Raw genomic sequence first — 25,382 nt, forward strand, 5'->3', positions numbered from 1 at the left:
AAAATGAATCAATTCAATTAAAATAATTGTAGACAAAGTGAAATGGTGTCAGAATAGAGAACCTTGGTTAGCATGTTTATCACATTGCAGACTCCTGTCTTGCATTATATGCATATAGATACAGAATAGGAGAATGTTTTAAAAGACACAAGATTCCATGAGGCAACACCATGTAACTAATTACTGTTTTTATATTTTAAATGGTATTAACATTTGAAAGTTTCTGTGAATAAATAATATATCGCAATAACAGGTGTAGTATTACTACAGACAGACTTGAAACTTCAATCAGCTTCTGAGACTTAACTATGATTTTCATTTCAGAGAGCTCTTTGTCAAGATCAAATATTGCTTCAATTTTATGCTAAATGATAAAACAGCACCATGCATTTATATGAAAAACTATATTGTTCTCAAATTCTGTATATGGAAGTACACAGGCAGTACACATACATACATATATACATGTATACTCATATTCATGCATTTCACACTTTTTGTGACAAAATAAATTTTTAAGATCACACACACACACAAATATTAATACAGAAATACAGAATTTGGAAAGCAGTAGCCATACTGCATCCTAGAAAATAAGAAGTCCAGTTTTTAGTGTCCCCATTTTAGAACTAGATTTATAATCCTCTAAAATTATAACATGTTAATTTCTTTTTTTAAAAAAAAATTGTTTATGGACCCTGCACCTGCATGGGAGACCAGGAGGAAGCACCTGGCTCCTGGCTTCGGATTGGCACAGTGCGCCAGCCGTGGCGGCCATTTGGAGGGTGAACCAATGGAAGAAAGACCTTTCTCTCTCTTTCCCTCTCTCACTGTCTAACTATGCCTGTCAAAAAAAAAGAGATTTGTTTATTTATTTGAATGGCAGAGTTACAAAGAGGTGGAGGCAGAGAGAGAGAGATGGAGAGACAGAGGAGAGGGGGAGAGAGAGAGAGAAGAGAAGAGAGAGATCTATCCACTGGTTCACTCTCCAAGTGGTCAAATTGGCCAGAGCTGTGTCAATCCAAAGCCAGGAGCCAGGAGCTTCTTCCAGGTCTCCCACAAGGGTGCAGGGACCCAAAGAATAGGGTCATCTTCTACTGCTTTCTCCTCATGGCAGAGAGCTGAATGAGAAGTGGAGCTGCTGGGATTCGAACCGGCGCCCACATTGGATGACAGCACTGAAGGCAGTGGCTCTACCCGCTGTGCCACAGAGCAGACCCAAACATTAATTTCCAATAAATATGACTATTATATTCATTTATATTGGTTGAAAATTGTTCAAATAAAGCCAATTTTGCATGTGTCAAATCCTATCCACATTAAGGCTATAAGTTAAATTTCCATTTGATTAATTTCTAATAAACTTGCCAAATTGATATAGATGTTTCAAAAAAGGAGGCTTATTTCCTGTAAATTATTGCATATAGCTGTTAGTTCTTTGTCTGAAATGCATTCCCCCCTAGGCTTGTTCCTCAATTTTCTGTCTTTCTGATATGCAACCTGCCTAGGGAAGCTTCTTCTGATCACCTGGCTAGAGTCCATTGTTCTGTTTTATTGTCTTCATAGCACTTGTCACTAACAGAAATTGTATATATAATTTTTGTGTATATATTTTAATTGCTTTTGCCAACACTATCACTGTCTCAGAATATAAGCTAACTGAGGATTATATTTCCCTCCACACACCCCTTTTTTCATGACTTTATCTCCAGAGTCCTTGACAGTGTGTAGTACAGGGCAGACAATCTATTCTTACTTATTCAATGAATTACATCAGGAGTACTATTCAACAGGCTTTGGAAAAGACTATTGTTATTTTGGTACTAATATCATTACAGAAAGAAGAGGTTATAAAATCTTCCAAAAAGAAAATCAGTTCAAATTTGAATTTCATTAGCAAACATACAATGCTAACTAAAATTATACTTAGTCTTGTCTTTGAAAGTTAGTGAGCTAACAACAGTGTTCAGCTCCACATCTGAAACAGGGAAGTCATATTAAGAAGGGTCAGTAAAAAAACCTCTCTGTTGGTCTCCAAAATTATTTTGGAAATTTCACTGTGCATAAAATACCACCATCTGGAATGTCTAAAAAGTGTCTCCTAAATTAAGATTCTTTAATGCAAAAAACAACATTGCATAATAACAAGGAAGAAAGGGAGAAAAGGATAAATAACTGTGATACTACCAGGATCATTTTTATTAAAAAGCATATATCCTTCCAAGGCCCTAGGGAGATACTTTGTAACCGCAAAATCATTTAATTAGTATTATGAATTTTAATTGTTTTAATATAGAAAAATGAATTCAATATCTCAGTAGCAGTAGTTTAACTTTAATTAATGTCTCTTTTTATTATTATATATATCTCAACCACATGACCATATCCCATGTCTTTCTTCTAGGTCATATATCAAAGTAACTCAGTCAATTCTTCTCTGAATACTTGGCCTATATTTTTCCCTCCAAGAATCTATAAAAGACTCTACACTCATTTTCGGCTATTTATTATCTGAATGTGTAAGTAAAGAATATATGACTTTCAAAGTACTATTGGAATTTTGCACACATCTACACAAATGTTAGAATGCAATAGCAAATAACTGCTACTGTTTCTCAACATGTTTCCTCTTTCCATATAGATTTATTTATAGACTATATCTATCTATCTAGTCAATTCATAAATGCAAAAGTAAAAAATACTTCATATAATTATCTAAGTGATCACAGAGAAATTATCAACTCTTAACAATAGCATGAACACTTTTTGTCTTTTAGGCCCACTATATTATTTTATATTTATTAAAATCAAAGCATCTATTTCATTTGCAAAATGATAAAGTCTCATTCTTATTTGTCTCGATTACTTTTGTTCCCTCTAGATAATTTCAGCAGCCAAGAATTGACTAATGGATGGAACAATAAGTCAGTGGTTACTGAGTTCATGTTGTTGGGCCTGTCTAGCTCTTGGGAACTCCAGCTCTTCCTTTTCTTTATCTTCTCTATGTGTTATGGAGCTGCAGTGTTGGGAAACATCTTCATCATCCTCACAGTAATTATCGACTCTCACTTGCATTCCCCAATGTACTTTCTTCTTAGCAATCTCTCCTTCATTGATGTGTGTCAGGCTACATTTGCCACTCCCAAGATGATTGCAGATTTCCTCAATAAACATAAGACCATCACTTTCCAGGGATGCATGGCCCAGATCTTTTTCTTACATGTGTTTGGGGGTAGTGAGATGGTGCTTCTTGTCGCGATGGCCTATGACAGATACATCGCTATATGCAAGCCTCTACACTACATGACCATCATGAGCCGAAGGGTGTGCACACTTCTAGTGGGGATCTCCTGGACTACTGGCATCCTGCACTCGGCCAGCCACCTGGCATTCACAGTCAATCTGCCTTTCTGTGGACCCAACACGGTGGACAATTTTTTCTGTGACCTTCCCCTAGTGATCAAGCTTGCCTGCTTAGACACTTACATTTTGGAGATCCTGGTGCTCATCAACAGTGGGCTGCTCTCACTCATCTGTTTCCTCCTTTTGCTCATTTCTTACACTATCATCCTTGCTACTGTCCATCGCCGAGCCTCTGGTGGGATATCCAAGGCATTCTCCACCTTATCTGCCCACATTACAGTTGTGTTTCTGTTCTTTGGCCCATTAATCTTCATCTATATTTGGCCCTTTGATAGTTTTCCAATTGATAAATTTATCTCTGTGTTTTTTACCGTCTTCACTCCTCTCCTTAATCCCATGATTTACACTCTGAGGAATAAAGATGTAAAGGAAGCCATGAAGAAGCTCAGGAGCCGACACGTGGATACCAAGTGGGATTTCTAGACGCCTTTGAAGAAGCAATGAAATCCCTACTTGTCTGCCTCTTCAATGAAACATAATGATTATCAATGTGTTTCTGTAGCAATTAGTCATTTATTATTAGAGAACCTGAATCTGGTGACCTAAAGGTGGTGAATGTGGTGTAGAATTTCACAGGATATCAGTTCCTATGTTCTGTGACTTCATCTTCTCTCTGATTGCAATTGTATATATTAAATTCCTGAGCAGTTTTGTACCCCTTTTAGATAGCATTTAAAAATAAGATCCATATTAAAAAGCTTCAATACCTCAGTTGGCTCCATTTGGATAGCACAGGGAACTGGAATCTTTGGGTTGAAAACAGAATCTACTTTGGCACAACAGGCTGTATAAAGATTCTAAAAAGTGTCTCTTTACTTTTATCACTTATAATTAACAATTACTCTACCTAATAAATTGGTTCCTGAAAATAACAGCAAAGTTTTCACATTCAAAATTAAGGCAATAATGCTTCTAAAATCTGCTAATCATTATGTTTGTTATTTGTGTTAATTTTAAATATATAGAGTCCTATAGTATGGGGTGGGCACTTGGCCTTGCATTTCATGTCTGTTAGGACACCCATATCCCTCAATGGCATTCCTGGGTCAATTCCTGGCTCCAGCTCTTGATTTCAGCATTCTTGACTATGCAAATCCTGGAAGGTAGCCAGGATGACTCAAGTGGCTGGGTTCTGCCACTCCAATAGGAAGCTCAAATTGAGTTCCCTGCTCTGTGAATTGACTCCCACTCCTGCCATTGTAAGCATTTGGGATGTGAGTTAGTGAATGGGAGGAACTCATTCTCTCTTACACTCAATCTCTTTCTCTCAAATCAATGAATAAATGATTTTAAAAAGAATACTATAGTGCCAATTAAAATCTGATTTTGTTGTGCTGGCTTTGAAACAAATGCACATCAATAAATATAACCAGAGACAGCATTTAGCCTGGTGGTTAAGATACCTACTTCCCACATCAGAGAACCTGATTTGATGACTGGCTCTGGCTCCTGACTCTAGTTTTCCACCAATGTAGGCCCTGGGAGGCAGTGGTAATGACTCAAGCAGTAGGGTTCCTGCTACACAAGTGATGGACCTGGATTGCATTCCCAACTCTTGGCTCTGGCCCAGGATGTTGTAGATAACTGGGTAGTGAACAGCAGATGGAAATACTCCATCTCTACCTCTCTCCCTTCCACCCATTTAATTCTTCTCTCTCCCTCTCATTACCCCTCCCCTTCTCCTCTCTGTCTCCCTACCTCTCAAGTAAATAAGTAAATACATGAAAGTCTGTAGTTCAAATTATAAAACTATTCATAACATTCCCTTGAAGAAACAACACATTTACATACAATCTTTGTATCACTGACAATAAATCTATTTTTTTTTTAATTTATTTGACAGGTAAAATTATAGACAGTGAGAGAGAGAGACAGAGAGAAAAGTCTTCCTTCCGTTGGTTCACTCCCCAAATGGCCACCACAGCCAGAGCTGGCTGATCCGAAGCCAGGAGCCAGGTGCTTCCTCCTGGTCTCCCATGCGGGTGCAGGGGCCCAAGCACTTGGGCCATCCTCTACTGCCTCCCCCGGCCACAGTAGAGAGCTGGACTAAAAGAAGAGCAACCGGGACTAGAACCCGGTGCCTATATGGGATGCTGGCACTGCAGGTGGAGGATTAGCCAAGTGAGCCACGGCGCCGGCCCCGACAATAAATCTATTGTTCTATAGAGAATGACTGTAGTATATCTGAATCATTAATGATTTGGCTTAGTTAATTCCTTTTAAGAGTACAAATTTCAAAGTAAACAAAGCATACACATTAGTAATTAGAAATATATTACAAACTTCCATTTTTCTCAAAATTTAATTGAAACTTCAGAAACATTCTACCAAATAATGAAAGAATACAAAATAGACAGTGTGGAAATGGCTGATTTGGTCCCCATCAGACACAGAATTGGATGCTGTCATTGTATCGTTTAATTCAAGCTTGGAGTTCATCCTGTTTGTGTTAGTTATAGTAGTGTTGAAATAAGAGTAATAACTAAAAACATGGATTTTATGAACCCATACAGAGTTAAAATGATGGATCAGTACATAAATTTGTTCAAGACTTCTTAAAATAGCCAGCTTTTTTTTTGCAATGCACCCATGCATCAATTTAGCTCAAACAGAATAAAAAACTAGGCATATTATAGATATTTCTACTTGTGATGGAAATATGCAAATGTTTATATTATGTAACAGTAAATACAGTGTGTCAGTGTGAATATACTTGAATGTGGTAAATAACATTGGTAAAGAACCTTTTTGTAAATTTTTAAATTATTTTTTATTTACTTGAGAGGCAAAGAAAGAGAGAAAACTAGAATACAGGTGAGCAGGACAGAGCACCTTCATCTATGGATTCTTCATTAGCTGGTAAGGGAGAAGAGTACATAGTTACAATTTTCCCACTGTCATTTTTTGAAGAGACTGTCTTTACTTATTGTGTGTTCTTGGATCCTTTGTTGAAAATAAATTAGCTGTAAATGTAGGGGCTTAATTCTTGCTTCTCTACTCTGTTCCACTGGCCTGTAGATGTGTTTTATATCAACAGCATGCTGCTTTGGTTGATAAAGCTTTGCTTTATATTTTAAAGGCAGGTAGTGTGTCTCTACCTTTGTTATGCTTCTGCAATATTGCTTTGGCCATTTGGGGTCTTTTAAAGTTCCATAGAAATCTCAGATTTTTTTCCTATTTTTGTAAATACTGTGACAGGAATTCATTGATTCTGTAGATTTCTTTAAAAGATTATTCACCAAGTAGCTTGTGTTGTGGCTTAGCAGATGCCACGTGCAATGTCAGCATCCCATAAGGGTGCCAGTACATATCCCAGCTGCTCCACTTCCAACCCAGCTTCTTGCTAATGGCCTGGGGAAAGCAGTGGAAGATGACCAAAATACTTGGGCACCTGCCACCCACATAAAGAACCTGAGTGGGCTCTTGGTTCCTAGCTTTGGCTTGGCCCAGCACCAGATATGTGGCCATCTGAGGAGTGAGCCAGCAGATAGAAGATTCTCTCTCTCTCTCTCTCCCTCTCCCTCTCCCTATCTCTCCTTTCTTTGTGTAACTGATTTTCAAATAAATAAATTTTTAAAAACATTATTCACTATAATCAAGTGAGACTGCTTCTATGGAGTGGTTTAATTTGTTATTCACAGAATCAAAGAGAAAAACTGTAATCATTTCAATAAAGTACACTTGACAAAATTTAACATCTTTTCATGAAAAGAATTCTCATCAATGTCTATGAGTGTGGAAAAATCTAAAATTTTTCCTTTAATATCCAGAACAAGATGAAGATTCCTGCTCTCACTATTTGTATTCAACAGAGCACTGGACGTTGTCACACAAGTTCATCTTCAGAACTGTTTTCATCTTTTCAAATTCAAACTCTATACCCATTAAAGTTACTGTTTCTTCTCTAAATATTTGAGAGAATTCCCTAGTGAAGCTATCTGATCCTGGACTTTTCTTTGTGGAAATCTTTTTTTTTTTTTTTTCACTAACTCAATCTCTTATTATCAGTCTATTCAGAGTTTCTATTTCTTCTTAAATCTATTTCCTTAGTTTTATGGATTTTTAGAAATTTTTACATTTCATTTCAGTTGTCCAATTTGTTGATATATAATTGTTTGTAGTATTTTCAAATAATTCTTATTTCTATAAAATCTGTTGTACTGGAGGCCAGTGCTGTGGTGTAGTGAGCTAAATCTCCTGTGGCACTGCCATCCCATATGGGCACAGGTTCATATCCCAGCTGCTCCTCTTCCAATCCATCTCCCTGCTTATGGCCTGGGAAAGCAGTGGAAGATGGCTCAAATGCTTGAGCCCTTGTATCAGTGTGGAGGACCCAGAAAAACTCCTGGCTCCTGGATTCAGATCAGCCCAGCTTCTGCTGTTGCAGCCATTTGGGGAGTGAAGCAATGGATGGAAGAACTTTCTCTCTGTCTTTCCTTCTCTGTCTATAACTCTGTCTGTCAAAATAAATAAATAAATAAATAAAAATCTTAAAAAATACTTAAATATCAAAAGAAGGCAGAACAAAAGGAAAAAGGAAACAATAACAAATGTGAAAGATTGAAAAATAATCAACTCAATTTAATAATCATATCAATAGTTGTGTTAAATGAGAGTGGTCTAAGCATACTTACTAAATCCAGATTGTCACGTTTGATAATAAAATAAGAACTAAAGCAACATAATAAACCAACAGTAAAAAGACAGTGTGAAACAAGAAATAACCAGTTTAATAACAAGAAAATTAAGAGAAAAATAAATATATAAGACTGTTGCTGTTGATTTCTCAACAATGTTGCAGTGGATTCATTTCTGAGAGGAGCAGTGTGGTGGGGGCAAGAGGTGCGGAGTCACCACACAGACCCCGGGAGTCAGGTGAAAACAGGCCTGAGGCGAGCAGCCCGCAGACTCGTTTATTTCAGTTGGAACCACATCTTATATAGCCAAGACCAGCCAATCTGGTCAAGGGGCGGTCTATGCCCCAACCAATCACAGCCTGTTGCCAGGCAGTTTCCAAAGCCATCCAATCACAGCCTGTTGCCAGGCAGTTTCCAAAGCCATCCAATCACAGCCTGTTGCCAGGCAGTTTCCAAAGCCATCCAATCACAGCCTGTTGCCAGGCAGGCTCTGTTGCCAGGTGGGTTTCAAAGCCATTCCTGAGTAACTGACACTCGCTTGCCAGTGGCCACCTTGGCATGGCCTTCTCATTCCACCACATTTCCCCCTTTTCGTTTATTTTTGAGCAAGGGGAGGCATGATTCTTGGCCATACCATTGTTGACCCTGTTTCCATGTGGTCTCCATACGCAGCTGTGCCTGTCTTAGGTTGTCCCCCAGGGGATCTTACCCGTCATTGACTGACCAGTGCTCAACTCGAGAGACCACAGGATTGCTTGCTCAGATAGGGGTAGGAATGAAGAATACTGGTTATCAGGAATGGCATGACCGCACACGGGCTGTGGGCCATTTGAGTGGCTGACCAGAGCTAGTGGGGGTACAAAACAGTAACAGATGTGGCTATGGGCAGTTTCTCAGGGTAGGATGATAGGGCAGGTGCGTCTGCTAACAAGGCGGATTCTCAGTCTTGTTCATCTGGTTCTTGTTGGCTGTCAGTTGCAGGCTTGATGTTTCTGGCTGGTACCCAAATAGGCTGTTCCGCATTCTCTGTAAAGACACAAGCATATCCTCGACCTTTGGTTAATAGAAGCCTTTTTACAGGTGTTGGAATCCAGGGCCTGAATTTTGCATCTGCTCCTACATTAACAGCAAATGTGCAGGTGGGATGGGGTCCAGCTGCTGCCCTAAGAGCTTGGGGTGCCCGAGTACTGCTACAAATGTGGGGATCCTCACTGGGTGTGGATGGGATGACCTCAAATGAGTTATTGTCTAGAGGTCCTCTTAGTTCATCCCTCAGGTATGTAGGGGGTGGCTGACTAGGCATTGCTACCTTGTTTGCTACATTGTTTGCTACCTTGTATGCTACATTGTTATATTCACTGTCCGAGCTCTCTCTCCCTAAGTCATCAACTGTTGTCTGTGAGACAGGGACCTGGAGTGTCAGGCTCTTGTCACTCACAGATTCACTATGTTTGATAATCTGCACAGGACTCTGAGAGGGGGGTATCTTTCCCATGTCTGAGCGCTTAAGAGCGGCACGGCATGCCAACCATAGCCAAAGGAAAGACACATACAGCACTGCTGCCATAACAAAGCAAATTCCTAGCACCTCAGCTGTTGATGGCATTTTGCAGGAGGTTTCCCTACGTTAGACAAACAGACAGTGGTGTATCAGATCATAAGTATGTCCTGTGCTTAGTGGGGGACTTCCTTGATTCATTAGGTCAAGGCTGTATGCCCACACGGTGTCTCCGGAGTGAGGGAAGATGACTTGGTTCCGAATTCTGGGATGATCAGTCCCTTATGTGAATTCGGCGGGCGAACCGAAAGTAAAAGGAGGAGCCAAGAAGCGACGTACGTTTCTGGGTGGTGTGTGCCTAACCTGGGGTCACTTAGACCGAGGACAAGGACAAGGAAAGGGGCATAGGAGGGGGTTCTGTGCTCACCCTCACAGAACCAAACAGCACACAAAACACCGAGGGGCCTTCTTGCCGAAATCCAGGGGGGACCTTGCCGAGTCCGACACGCTGTCTTTCTCAGTCACGTTGGCGCACCAGATATGCTTGTGTCTTTACAGAGAATGCGGAACAGCCTATTTGGGTACCAGCCAGAAACATCAAGCCTGCAACTGACAGCCAACAAGAACCAGATGAACAAGACTGAGAATCCGCCTTGTTAGCAGACGCACCTGCCCTATCATCCTACCCTGAGAAACTGCCCATAGCCACATCTGTTACTGTTTTGTACCCCCACTAGCTCTGGTCAGCCACTCAAATGGCCCACAGCCCGTGTGCGGTCATGCCATTCCTGATAACCAGTATTCTTCATTCCTACCCCTATCTGAGCAAGCAATCCTGTGGTCTCTCGAGTTGAGCACTGGTCAGTCAATGACGGGTAAGATCCCCTGGGGGACAACCTAAGACAGGCACAGCTGCGTATGGAGACCACATGGAAACAGGGTCAACAATGGTATGGCCAAGAATCATGCCTCCCCTTGCTCAAAAATAAACGAAAAGGGGGAAATGTGGTGGAATGAGAAGGCCATGCCAAGGTGGCCACTGGCAAGCGAGTGTCAGTTACTCAGGAATGGCTTTGAAACCCACCTGGCAACAGAGCCTGCCTGGCAACAGGCTGTGATTGGATGGCTTTGGAAACTGCCTGGCAACAGGCTGTGATTGGTTGGGGCATAGACCGCCCCTTGACCAGATTGGCTGGTCTTGGCTATATAAGATGTTGTTCCAACTGAAATAAACGAGTCTGCGGGCTGCTCGCCTCAGGCCTGTTTTCACCTGACTCCCGGGGTCTATGTGGTGACTCCGCACCTCTTGCCCCCACCACACTGCTCCTCTCAGAAATGAATCCACTGCAACATTGTTGAGAAATCAACAGCAACATCAGACAAAGAAAAAAAGCAACATAATAGGTATAAAGATATATAAGTTACATGAAAATAATTTGAACGGGGAGAGAGGAAGGGATGGCACATTACTATATTCTTAGAATTGTATCTATGAACTATAGTGAATCTGTTACAAACTAAGATTAAAAAATATTCAATTAAAAGGCATATTTACTTTATACCTCCTTCTACGTACAGTTCAGCACACATTCCCACGTACTTACCCCTAAGGGTAAAGCTAAAAACTATGGCCTTGGCAGCTCATGTCAAGAGCCTTGGGTGTTTACTGACATCATAAATAATAGTGTCAGTTGTGATATCAACAACAAGAGTCACTGTGCAATTACTCCCCATGCAGGACCTCTGTCCTTAATGAGTTGTACTATGAGAATTAACAGTCAAACTTGTCTTCAAACTGTACTTTATACTTTGTGTGTCTGTGTGGGTGCAAACTGTTGAAATCTTTACTTGGTATAATTAAAAATGAATCTTAATGAAGAATGGAATGGGAGAGGGAGTAGGAGGTAGGACAGGAGTGGGGGTGGGAGGGAGGTATGGGGGGAAGAGCTGCTATATTCCTAAAGCTGTACTTATAAAATTTGTATTTATTAAATAAAAGCTTTTTTTAAAAAAGGCATATTTATTGGAATGAACAAAGCAATCCAGTCACAACCCTTTTCTGCCTAGAAAGAATTCACTTTAAGTATAAAGACATAGACTACATATGAAAAAAAAGAATAAAAGATAATAAACAGTAGTTGTAAGGAGGTTAAGCAGTAATACCAATATCTGACCCTGTAGACATCAGAAGAGGAAAACCATGTCTTAACTGTAAGTGATTCAATGCATCCATAAGTCATACCAGTCCTAATATGTGTGCACCTAATTTTAGAGATTAAAAATAGATGAAGGGGCCAGCACTGAGGCATAGTTGGTAAGGCAGCAACCTGCAGTGCAAGCATTCCATGTGGGTGCTGGTTCATAACCTGGCTGCTCCACTTCTAATCCAGCTCTCTGCTGTGGCCTGGGAAAGCAGTGGAGGTCCAAGGCCTTGGACCCCTGCATCAGCATGGAAAACCTGGAAGAAGCTCCTGGCTCCTGGCTTTGAGTCGGGACAGCTCTGGCTGTTGTGGCCATCTGGGGAATGAACCAGTGGATGGAAGACTGCTAGTTCACTTCCCAAATGCCCACCAGAGCGAGAACAGGGCGAGACCAAAGCCAAGAGCCAAGAATTTCATCCAGGTCTCTCTCACTGGTGGAAGAACTCAGTGACGGCCTGAGAAGATCTGCTGCCTTCCTGGATGTATTAGCAGGAGGGCTGAGAGGATGCAGAGTAGCCAGCATTTGACCCAGCTCTCTGATAAGGGATGCAGGGGTGGTAAGTGGTGGCTTATCCAAATGCAACACAACACCCAACCTACAGTTGGAAATGTAATGATTATTTTTACACAAGTTGCTTTAAATTATAGTACTTTCAATTTGGGAAAACATCTTTACTTCTTTTGACAATGTGAGAATAATTACTTTGTTATATTTAGTTGCAACATAATACAGCTCTAAAAGCCAACTTTCAAGTTTTATGTAACAACCATGAACATTTATGAAACATTTTTATGGACAGTAAGCATTAAAGAAGACAGAATAAGCAGTGCCACACATTTACTAAAATGGGTTTGGGAATTAAATGTAGGAATATTGGAGACCTAGACATCATATATCATACTGATGATTTGAGACTATATGTTTCAGAGGCTGATGATGATGACATTAACATGTTGGGTATTTAGTGAAAATGGGACAATTAATTAATTTTAGATGTGCTAAATTTGTGATGTAGTTGGGTGTTCTGCACTTTGGTGATTTCTATTTATGGATGTACACTGAAGACATCCTTCAAAGTGTTAAAGTCACTCCAGTGTACGAAATTAATGAGAAAGACATCTAAGGACAAAACAAATGTTAAAAAAAATTTTTGATATGTATCAGAAACATCAAAGAAGGATACTGTTATTGTTCCAGAGTATTAGTCAAGAAGATATTTAGGAGTGCTGTAGTCACATGTATCTGGGAAAAGAAGGGTTGATTTTGCTCTAATCATGCATTCAGAGTGGGGCATCCTGTGGAAGAAGTCTTATGTTAGGGAATGAGTTAAGATTGGAAGAGATGGCTCTAAACTGGATAGTGCAACCTATGTCAAACAAAGAATCCCTCAAAAGCTCACTCATTTCTATCCATAGATTTAGGATGTTGGAATGATTAATTCTTAGTATCTATACCAGCATGGGAATTCTGAGATAATAAAGAGAAACCTCTTTGTTCTTTTTAAATTTTGCCCTTGAATGAAACATAACCTTAGAGGGGGGCAATCTTAGTTTTTCTCAATAGTATTTTTTTCTAAGAATTTGAACTACATACACATGCTTCAACAGTGTTTAGAGTCACTCTACTAGAATCTGCTATGCAAGATTCAGTATTTCTATTGCAAAAAGAAGCTCTTACTGCCTTGCCCTAGAACCTGCCCTGGAAACCATGCATGTGGCTCTTCTGAAGCTAAAATACCAAGGTGTGTGACCTCTGCACAGTCTGCAGAGTCACACAATGACGTCCATTAATTTACAACAGACTCAGTCGTTGTTTCCCAGAGCGCTCCTGAAGCTCTCCACCACCACGGTACTTCTGCCCCAACAGGAGAAGTCTTCCATGAGTCCTGCTGATCGGCTCATTTGCGAGACTATGTGATGCACTTTAATTCCTATGAGCACACACTCTCTCATGTAATTATCCCTAGGCAGGCCATTTCTGCCAGAACCACTCTCCTCTGGGTCTCCTGGTCACTACAGTCCAGTGACGTCAGTTCCTCATTCGTGCTAAGCATTGGGATGATTATTTTAACTGTGTGCTGGAGACTTTCAGAATCCAAGATATAAAGGGTGATGTAGGACAAGACATGGGCTCTCTGCCTGCATCCCATATCCAGTGGCTCCTAAGTATTTGTCTTCTCTGGTAGGTGCTGATAATATAAAGCCTAAGTCAGGAATAATCTTGTTTTCCAGGCCTGTCTGAGGAAATTATATTGATAGATGAGTAAATATTGTGTATTTAAAGCTTTGATAGAAAAATAGGAAATGTTAGTTTCCTTAGTTTCCCTGTGTGTCTTAGTGAAATATGATTGGTTTTAATTTCTAGAGACTTCTGAATGTTATTTGTGGTGATTTAGTTTAGTGCTATGTAAACAGAAACAATACAGCTCCAGTTGGGCATAACTCTTTATAAAATTGGGAAGCAGAAGATTTGGTTTCCTGCATTTCTTCCGTTCAGTTTCCTCCTGTGCCTCTTTCAGATTTTTTGACTGGTCTGATTCTTTCCCCAGCTATTCGGGAATTAGACTAGGGTTTGGGATTAGATTAGGATTAGGATTAGCTTTATTTTACCTCCTTGAAAACAGATTGTCTTGGCTAAGAACACCCTGAGCTGAGCCTATTTCTTGCTTTAAAAGTAAACTTCTTCATCTCGTATCTTCACAGGACTAACTCTATTTTCTTAGGAGATGTGGAAGTAAACGCTGAGTTCTCCTAGGACACTGATGAGTATCAGGTATAGGGTCCCTCCACACTCTCCATTCCATCTCAGGTAAGTGAAGGTACCTGCCCTGAAGACCCTGCACCAGCACTGTCTCCATTATAGTCCGAAACAGTGACTCTTACACCACTGATAAGGATTGGAAGTGGGAGGCTGAGTAAAAATATTGTGAAAATTTAATTTACTTTATTTTTTATTTTTGAAGGAATTTATTAACACATTAGGTTTTAGGGTTATAGCAAATGCATGATAATTATTATACTTCTTATAGATTCTCATGTAAATGTGATATTAATAACAACAGAACAGATTCCATGTAGTTCACAGATACAGCACCAAGAATATGATGATACTTCCCTCTTTCCATCTTCCTTCCCCCCCCCCCTTTCTTTCATGAAAGACACATCTTTTAAAATTTTACTTACTTAAAAGGCGGGGTAACAGAGACAGAAAGAAGGAGAGAAAGAGAAAGAGATCTTCCATCCATTGATCCACTTCCCCAAAAGGCCAAAGAGATTTATCTTTGAACTGGTGGTGGCCCCTGCAACCTGTACTAATATTTATTTTACTTTATCCATTAGTCATAATATCTGAAATGGAAGTATTGGTGATAGGATTGTTAGATAGGATTTTAAATAAGAGGGACTTGAGGCTCACCTAGCATAACCAAATATGCATGCATTAATCTTCAGATATCATAATAAATGAAAAATTGCTATTTATAAGAACAGAAACTAATTATTAGATAGGTCAGACTATGCATTTAAAAATAGCACAAAATAATTACATATTGTAGTCTGAAATATACATAATTAAGGATGTTTTCAAAAACTTAGACATTACAGCTCATTACAGAGTTCTCAACTATACATATTTATATGAAAAAATTTAGTGTGTTTTTGAGGATAATATTCTCAATATGTAGCATTTGAAGATAATGAGCTTTAAAAGGCTAAATGGGCCTACATAGGGTCACAAAACTACTTAATAGCACAGCTGTTTTCTTTAACATAGTTTTGTTTGTTCTAACAGCTTCATATTCACTAACGTAAGTGATTTCATTGGGCCTAAAAGATAGCCTATTTCATCTAATGAGTAACATGCTGGGGAATGAAAGGAATTGAAATCATCAAGTTCTCTGAATGAACAAAGGATTATTTATACTAGTATATAATTTTCCTGGAGGCAAATTATAAACCTACTTGTTTTATCACCAGTGCATAAAACAATAACCTAATAAAAGCAACCATTTGAGTTCTTCTAAAGTAAATGAACAAATAACAGAAAGATTTATTCAGTATCTAAACTTGAGTTCATTTGCCCACCATGTGTAATATATATAGCAATGAAACTCAGTTCTTCATTAAATCAATTTGCCCAATTGTAGTTCTCCATGGAAAATACGGTTGTTGAGCACCCCAAGAAGCCAATGACAATGGAAGAATACACCTTCCCAAGACCCAGAAAAGCCATTGAGAGGATAATCTTTGTGGTGCTTTCTCATATCACTGAACTATGCGATTGGGTCCAGCGTCTTCTCTGCTCACAAATGCCCTCTGCCACACTGCTTTCCTATATCTCAACAAAGGTCTCCTTCACAGACTCCTTCCCTGTTGTCGAGGGTTCCTCTTTCTAGCGGGGCACATATGAATCCCTGTTAGCTGCCTGTATCAGGTATCCGTTTCTTTCCTGTATTTGGGGATTCAGTGCAGTATTTACATTAAGGACTATAATAGTCTGACAACCTGAGAAGTGAGAAGATGATGAAAAGACCCTGAAGAGAACGCAGTGGTTCCTCAAATACAAACTTATTCTGGAGTGTATTGTTTCCCTGGATTCTGGTCTACCTTAAAACTCTACTTGTTAAACTCCTTTTGAAAATACAGATATCAAGGTTTTGATAGTTTCCTTTTTTAAGACTTATTTCTTTATTTGAAAGAGTTATAGAGATAGAGGCAGAGAGGGAGAGAGAGATCTTCCAACCATTGGTTCATTCCCCAAATGGCTGCAATGACCAGGGCAAGGCCAGGCCAAAGCTAGGTGCCAGGAGCTATTTCCCAGTCTCCCACATGGGTGCAGGGGCCCAAACACTTGGGTACCTTCCACTGCTTTTCTCAGGCCACCAGCAGGGAGCTGGATCCAACTCCACCTGGCACCCCTATGGGATGCCAGTGTTATAGGTGGTAGCTTTAACCACTATGCCACAAGGTTAACCCATTATATATTCTATGATAAGATACAAAGTTATTCTTTTGTGAGTTTTGTGGAAAATCAATCTGAAATATAGAAGTGAGTCTTTGAGTTTTGTTTCTGGGAGTTAAAAATATTCATCACGTTCTCTGCTCATATTTGTAAACACTCCAGTGAAACTCAAGAGGGAAGGATGAGGAAATTTGTATTTTTTGAAAAAAATATTTATTTATTTGAAAATCAGAGTTACAAAGAGAGGAAGAGAGAGGGAGAAGGAGGTAGAGGGAGGGAGAGGGAGAGGGAGGGAGAGAGAGAGATTCTCCATCTGCTTGTTCATTCCCCAGATGGCTGCAATATCCAGGCCTAAGCCAGGAGTTTGATCCTGTATGGATAGCAGGGACCAAGCACTTGGGCCATCTTTTGCTGATTTTCCCAAGTCATCAGCTGGGAGTTGGATTGAAATTGGAGCAGCTGGGACACAAACCAGTGCCCATATTGGATGCCAGCCTCACTTTACCCGATATGCCAAAATACCAGTTCCCAAATTTGCATTTATTATCTAAGAAGACACTAATATAAAATTTTTCAAGTGGATGGAAACCAAGAAAATAAAAGACACTCTCTCCCAAGACCTTATTTAGATACAGAGAAAGATTCTTTAAAATCAGATAACCTTAGATAGCAGACATAAGTAAAAATAACACAAAAGGAGAAAGTTTTGAGAAATGTAGCATGTTATAATTGAGTAGAAAACCAAAAGAATTTTTCCTCTGGTCTGAATTCCATACTGTCCTCTTATTCTTCAACTATGCTTTTTAAAAGCACATCAAATTGGCCGGCGCTGTGGCTCCCTAGGCTAATCCTCCCCCTGCGGCGCCAGTACTCTGGGTTCTAGTCCCCGTTGGGGCGCCGGTTCTGTCCCCATTGCTCCTCTTCCAGTCTAGCTGTCTGCTGTGGCCTGGGAGGACAGTGGAGAATGGCCCAAGTGCTTGGGCCCTGCATCCGCATGGGAGAACAGGAGGAAGCTCCTGGCTCCTGGCTTCGGATTGGTGCAGTGCGCCGGCCGCGGCGGCCATCTGGGGAGTAAACCAATGGAAGAAAGACCTTTCTCTCTGTCTCTCTCTCTAAATGCCAAACTCTGCCTGTCAAAAAAAAAAAAGCACATCAAATGAAATATTATTCATAACTCAAAAAAGTCTATGGTTATTAACATCAGTGACTGAATTTAAAGAAACAATATTTTCAGAGATTAATTGAAAGAAGCTAATAAACTAGATTTCTTGATAAAGTAGGACTCCACGAAGAGCAGGGTCACATGGAAAATTATTTCAGTGTCTTAGGATTTTCTGTGTTTCCAGGTTTTTGTAACTGGAGAGAGCAATGATCCTACTTATGAGCGAGCTCTCTTACACAAATATAAAGCTGTCTCTTCTCCTCTCGTTTCAATTTGTATAAATATATAACATACATCTATAAAAGGGCAAAAAAAACACCAAGGGTACATATCTCTGGAAGTTTATATAAGGTGAAAACTTACATTTATGCATTCATAAAACTAGCATTCCCATACAACCATGAACCCCAGCCAACCCAGGATGTTGCTAGCACTTCAGGGCCACTCCCGTATCTCCTTCCTCATCCCGCTTCCCTTTCCAGGAAAACCACTGTCAGGCTTCTCAACACCCCGGGTTGGCTTCGCCTGTTTTGAATGGTATTTCAACAGGTTCACACAGCACTATCGGTGGTGATTCAATAAAAACTCAGAACATAAATCCCGAAAACACGACGTGTGATTGGAAAATCAAACAGTGTTCCCGTCATTGTTTTATTTCTATTTCTCTCCTCTTCAGGTAACCGAAGAAAACCCCCTTCCAAGGTCCATGAACGAGACGAACCATTCTCAGGTGACAGAATTTGTGCTGCTGGGCCTCACCAGTTCCAAGGAGCTCCAGCCTTTCTTGTTCGTCACTTTTCTACTGCTCTACCTGGCAATCCTGCTGGGCAACCTCCTCATCATCCTCACTGTGACCTCAGACCCCCGCCTTCACACCCCCATGTACTTCCTGCTCGCCAACCTCTCTTTCATAGATATATGCGTTGCTTCTTTTGCTACCCCCAAAATGATTTCGGACTTGCTGCTTGAACGCAAGACTATTTCTTTTGACGCCTGCCTGGCTCAAATCTTCTTTGTTCACCTCTTCACCGGCAGTGAAATGGTCATCCTTGTGTCCATGGCCTATGACCGCTATGTGGCTATATGCAAACCGCTCCACTACATGACGGTCATGAGCCGCCGGGTTTGCATTTGTCTCGTCCTCGTCTCCTGGGCCGTGGGCTTCATCCACACGACTAGCCAGCTGGCATTCACCATAAACCTGCCTTTCTGTGGTCCTAATCAGGTAGACAGTTTTTTCTGTGACCTCCCCTTAGTGACCAAGCTAGCCTGCATGGACACCTACGTGGTCAGCTTGCTCATTGTGGCAGACAGCGGCTTTCTCTCGACGAGCTCCTTTCTCCTCCTGCTCGTCTCCTACACGGTGATACTGATCACGGTCAGGAGTCGCTCCTCGGCCAGCATGGCGAAAGCCCGCTCCACGCTCACGGCGCACATCACCGTCGTCGTCCTATTTTTTGGGCCGTGCATTTTCATCTATGTGTGGCCGTTCAGTAGTTACTCAATTGACAAAATCCTCGCTGTGTTTTATACCATCTTTACTCCCATCTTAAACCCAGTCATCTACTCCCTAAGGAATAAAGAAATGAAGGCAGCTATGTCAAAACTGAAGAGCCGGTATCTGAGGCCTGGCCAGGTGTCTGCACTCACAGGACGTGCCCTCTCCCTGCAAACAGAGTAGACTTACAGGACTTCTGTCACTTTATCTCCAGGCTGTTCCCATGGAATCACTGTGGTGTGAAAGCATGTCGTTTTGAGGAGTGAGAAAGACTGGGTGGCTTGAGTTAAATAGGAAATGATAATAACTAAGAAATCATGAAATAAAACAGTGATTTCAATATTCTTTCTCCTTCATTCATGCTTTTCTCTTTTGCCTTCTTTTTCCTATTTCTTGTTCCTTATTCAAAATCTTTTTAAAATATAGACCTGAAGGTGCTAGGATATGGCATTCAATTTAAGCCAATTTTGCTTCTCCATTTGAAAACAGTACTAGTCAGATGACAACTTCACAGCAGTAGCATGGACATGTACTTATACTAGAGAGAGGACAGGTCTACTTGCATGCTCAGTACATGATTTCTGATATAAAATACTTTACAGGCCTCAACAAGAATACATTTCACACTAACCCATATAGCTGAAAGTCAATGAAGACAATTCCATGACTAATGTTAAAAATACAACAAATGCCAAATGAAGTTACTGTCTAGAAAAAGTCATTTAAATATAAATACTTATGAAAATCTTAATTACATATTATGAATAGAAAGCAACTCACGATGACAGTAAATAACAGATTTCTTCTGATCAATTAAAATTATCTTTCTAAATATGCAACACTAAATCTCCTTAAATAGTTTAGAATCATCCATTGCCCTCTCAATAAGTCCAGATTCCTTAGTAGGACTTATAACACCTTTCTAAAACTGGCTTCTCTACTCAAACCTATTTCTCACTCTTCTTGTGTGTTAGTTTGGTAGCCATAGCTACTATAACAAAATACCATGTGATATTGGATATTTAGTCATATGAAATCATATTTCTGCCCCTGTAGCTGTGCACAGTGGCATTCAACCTGAGGGTTGGCCACCCACACAGTGACTATGCAACCTGGGTTTCTTTCATCTTCATGCTCAAATATTGTTTTAGGGCTTCAGGATCATCTACACAGACTTGGAAGACACAGACTAGAGGACCAAGGCAGACTCAGTTATTTAACTTTAAATCAAATTACTTCTTTTCAAAATATTTTATTGCCAATATGAGGTGCATGGTCCTACTGAGGTACAAGGTGACTGAACATAGTCCCTGCATGGCAGCCATTTTCCAGGAATGACTCTACCCCCTGAAGAGGAGCAAAACTGTTGGATATTCATCTCAGATTTACAATTTAGGGTGAGATCAAACTGACCTTTTCAATTTTGCAGTGAGGTAGTTTTGCAAACGTAGGTACCTTTGCGGGTAGATGTCTGCCCTAGAGATCACCTCATTTGCCTATTTGAAAATTTATACAAACAGAATAATACAATATGTATTAGTTTTGTGTGACTTTTTTCAATAACCATCTATGTTTTGTTTACAATCATAATTCTTTTATTGTTACTGCTGTATATTATTTTATTATTTATGACATGACAGCCAGAGCTACACTGATCTGAAGCCAGGAGCCAGGTGCTTCCTCCTGGTCTCCCATGCGGGTGCAGGGCCCAAGCACTTGGTCTATCCTCCACTGTCCTCCTGGGCCACGCAGAGAGCTGGACTGGAAGAGGGGCAACTGGGACTAGAACCTGGCGCCCATTGAGATGTCTTTCCAGACATATAGAATACCCTTCCAGATGTTTAAATGAGGTCTGTTGTAATCACATTCCCTTTTCTCCTGGCAAGTCCTGAAAATAAATTATGTTTCTGAAGTTTTGTGAGGCTTTTTTTTTTTTTGCCTTTAAAACTCCAGGGGACCATCAACACCTAAAAATATCCCCACTACTAGGGCAAAACTTGTCATGCAGCCTACAGCTTTAAGGAAAAGGAAGATAGAATGTAAGCTTACTAATCTAGGGTCCTCTGCCCTGCCATCCTCATTGTTTCAACAATAATCTGCTGCCTTTCAACAGATGTGTATTACATTTTATTTGGTTGTTAATCATTCTCAAAAAGATCATAAATCTGTCACTGGTGTTATTCTAAATGGAACAATAAATGATATATTGATATTTTAAATTATATTCTCGAATATATAAGCATACTTTTAAGGTCAATAAAGTATCTTTTCAATTTCTTAATCAAACTATACTTAGCCAGTGTTTTACTTATAGGGGTAACTTTTAGATATGGACAAGGAAGGTATACAATGAAAGATTTGGACCAAGCTGTTTATAGTATATTTCAATGTTGATGCACTGAAAATATTTCTTCACACTTTGACTTGTGAGCAATCTATATCTTTATATTAAAATTAGATTTCCAATCGAAGACATGTTTTTGAGTCTTTATTAGTTTATCAAATTTTGCCTTTTAATTTATATGAATTGATATATTTATCATTTCCGATATTTGGGCTTAAATCTGCCATCTTGATCTTGGGTTCTGTTTGTCTCATCTTTTTGTCAGTTCTTCTTTAAGACATACTGAATCCTTTTGGAATGATTCAATTTTGTCTCAGTTTTTAGGTTATTAGTTGTATTGCTTCATTTTTTGATTGCCTGTTTGTTCAGTGGTTGCTCTACAATTTACAAATTTCATCTATAACTTGTCAAAGTCTACATCTAATGTAAGTAAAAACACTGCTTTTATTACCTGCTTATATCTAAATATGAATAATATTGAGACTATTTTCTCTGTATAATATATACTACAAATACATTGTTTAGTATATAACATTACATTATATAATTATGTATTATAATATAAATCTTAAAACTACATAAATATTAGACTTTTATCACATGGTAAGGCAAATATATAACAAAGTTTCATTTCCCCTTATAATTTTAGTGCATTTTAAACATTTTATTTCTGTTTATGCTATGAACTTCATGACATAAAGCACATAATATAAATACTTTTTAAAAAATAAATCATAGAAAAACATCAAGTGATCTAATAGGTACGTCCCACAGTCCAAAGCCATAGAACCAGAACCTTTGATGTTCAATGGCAGGAGATAACAGACTCATCGGTTCCAGGAGAAAGAATTATCCTTTCCTTCGCCTTTTGTTCATCTGGGGCCTTCAAGGAGTAGCTGATGGCTGCCTATGTGAGAGAAGGTGGATCTTATTTTCTCAGTGTAGTATTTCAAATGCTAATCTCTTCTAAAAAAGTAACGTTTTACCAGCTAAGTCCTTTTATTCAATAGAGTTCACACATGAAATTAACCATCACAGAACTGTTTCTCTCTCTCTCTTTTTTTAAAGATTTATTTATTTATTTGAAATCAGAGTTACACAGGGAAAGAAGGGGAGGCAGAGAGAGAGAGAGGTCTTCCATCCACTGGTTCACTCCCCAATTGGCTGCAATGGCTGGAGCTGCAAGGAGCCAGGAGTATCCTGCGGGTCACCCAGGTGGGTGCAGAGGCCCAAGGACCTGGGACATCTTCTACTGCTATCCCAGGCCATAACAGAGAGCTGGATTGGAGGTGGAACAGCTGAGTCTCAAACTGGTGCCAATTTGGGATGCCCACACCCCAGGCGGTGGTTTAACCCACTACACCACAGTGCCGGCCCCAGAACTGTTTCACTCTTAAAAGACTCCATATGGAATCAACTCTATAAACACCTTGGTTTTTGAATTTTCAACTCCAGACTGTGAGACAGTACATTGTTGTTTCATAACATTCACTTGTGGTAGATCTAGGAAACTAGCACATTACCAATACTCAGAGTTCAAATCTATTCTTCATTCCATATATCATTTTTACTTACGAAGTCAAAGATATGATTTTATCCCTCATATATAATACAATCCCTCATCAGAAGCTTGACTAAGAAAAGATCTGCTTCTATGACTCCTCAGGCTTTTGGTGGAGTTCATTATCTTATGGTTTTATTAACATATAAATTAATATATATTATAAAATCTATCTTGCATTTCATTGTTGTGTTCATTTCTCCCATATGAACCTGAGACTTTTAATAAAGAAAGGTCAGTTCATCATTTCTGAAACTGAGAATTCTAGTATCAAGGTCTTTTCAGTATTAGTTCCATCAGTAGTCTGAAGGGAAAAACAATCCTGTGATGACTGTGCACATTATATACTTATTTACTTGTTACAAAACACATTTGATTGGTTTCTAAGTTGACACTTGGAATAAATAATCATAACAAAATTCCAAATTTAGAGGTTGTTAATTTAATGAAGATGGAAAAAGAAAACAGAAAGTGTGGGCACTTGCACCATCAATTTAATTAAATTGTAGGAAGGAGTAAAAGTGTACTTGCACAGAATCCGTATCTATGTCTAAAAAGTTACCTATTAAAAATCAATAATCTCTCTAAAATATTTGTATGATGTGTAACACTTAAACAAGTGTTTTAATTCCAAATATATGCTCTTGTCTCCTGTAACTCCCATGAAATAGTTGCTATTAGCCATTTCATTTTACATAAAGAAAAGTGAAATGACCTGACTTTTTTTTAACTTTTATTTAATGAATATAAATTTCCAAAGTACAGCTTATGGATTACAATGGCTCCCCCCCCCCCACCGATAACTTCCCTCCCACCCACAACCCTCTCCCTTCCCTCTCCCTCCCCCTTTCCATTCACATCAAGATTCATTTTCAATTCTCTTTATATACAGAAGATCAGTTTAGCATATATTAAGTAAAGATTTCAACAATTTGCACCCGCATAGAAACACAAAGTGAAAAATACTGTTTGAGTGCTAGTTATAGCATTAAATCACAATGTACAGCACATTAAGGACAGAGATCCCACATAAGGAGTAAGTGCACAGTGACTCCTGTTGTTGACTTAACAAATTGACACTCTTGTTTATGGCATCAGTGATCAACCTAGGCTCCGTCATGAGCTGCCAAGGCTATGGAAGCCCCTTGAGTTCACCGACTCTGATAATTTTTAGACAAGGCCATGGTCAAAGTAGAAGTTCTCTCCTTCCTTCAGAGAAAGGTACCTCCTTCTTTGATGACCTGTTCTTTTCACTGGGATCTCACTTGCAGAGATCTTTCTTTTTTTTTTTTTTAACTTTTATTTAATGAATATAAATTTCCAAAGTACGGCTTATGGATTACAATGGCTTCCCCCCCATAACGTCCCTCCCACCCGCAACCCTCCCCTTTCCCACTCCCTCTCCCCTTCCATTCACATCAAGATTCATTTTCGATTCTCTCTTTTTTTTTTTATTTAATGAGCATAAATTTCCAAAGTACAGCTTAAGGACCACAATAGCCTCCTCCCCCCGTATCTTCCCTCCCACCCACAACGCTCCCCTCTCCCACTCCCTCTCCCCTTCCCCTTCACATCACAATTAATTTTCAATTATCTTTATATACAGAAGATCAATTTAGCGTATGTTAAGTAAAGATTTCCACATTTTGCTCCCACACAGAAACACAAAGTGTAAAATACTATTTGAGTACTAGTTATAGCATTAATTAAACACCTAAGAGTAATTGTGTATTAATTACAGAGTTCAACCAATAGTTTTAAGTAGAATATAAAATGCATCTTTTGTATTGTTGTGGCTTCCCCCCCCGACCTCCCTCCCTCCCGTGGCCCTCCCCTCTCCCACTCCCTCTCCCATCCCGCCCTTCATCATGTTTCATTTTCAATTACCTTCATATATTGAAGATCAACTTAGTATATACTAAGCAGGGATTTCAACAGGTTGCACTCACACAACCGAACCAGGTATAGGGTATTGTTCGACTAGTAGTGTTGTTTTTGAGTTTCATAGTTAAACATATTAAGGGCAGAGATCCTGTGTGGGGAGCATGAACCCAGTGACTCCCGTTGTTGATTTAACAATTGGCACTCTTATTTATGA

At 39.5% G+C, this 25,382-nt stretch overlaps 2 protein-coding genes across 2 annotated transcripts; both read left to right on the top strand.

Annotated features, from left to right (window-relative positions):
* The first annotated feature begins 2,832 nt into the window (after positions 1 to 2,832).
* On the top strand, positions 2,833 to 3,846 carry LOC100343832 (olfactory receptor 4K1-like). Its single transcript, XM_002717841.3, has one exon. The coding sequence runs from the start codon at positions 2,833 to 2,835 to the stop codon at positions 3,844 to 3,846; it is 1,014 nt and encodes a 337-aa protein (XP_002717887.3).
* A 14,711-nt stretch (positions 3,847 to 18,557) lies between these two features.
* Positions 18,558 to 19,593, top strand: LOC100343587 (olfactory receptor 4K15). Its single transcript, XM_008269595.3, has one exon. The coding sequence runs from the start codon at positions 18,588 to 18,590 to the stop codon at positions 19,560 to 19,562; it is 975 nt and encodes a 324-aa protein (XP_008267817.2). The 5' UTR covers positions 18,558 to 18,587; the 3' UTR covers positions 19,563 to 19,593.
* The last annotated feature ends 5,789 nt before the right edge of the window (positions 19,594 to 25,382 follow it).

Source organism: Oryctolagus cuniculus, chromosome 12 (assembly GCF_964237555.1).
Source record: "Oryctolagus cuniculus chromosome 12, mOryCun1.1, whole genome shotgun sequence".
Classification (NCBI taxonomy): domain Eukaryota; kingdom Metazoa; phylum Chordata; class Mammalia; order Lagomorpha; family Leporidae; genus Oryctolagus; species Oryctolagus cuniculus.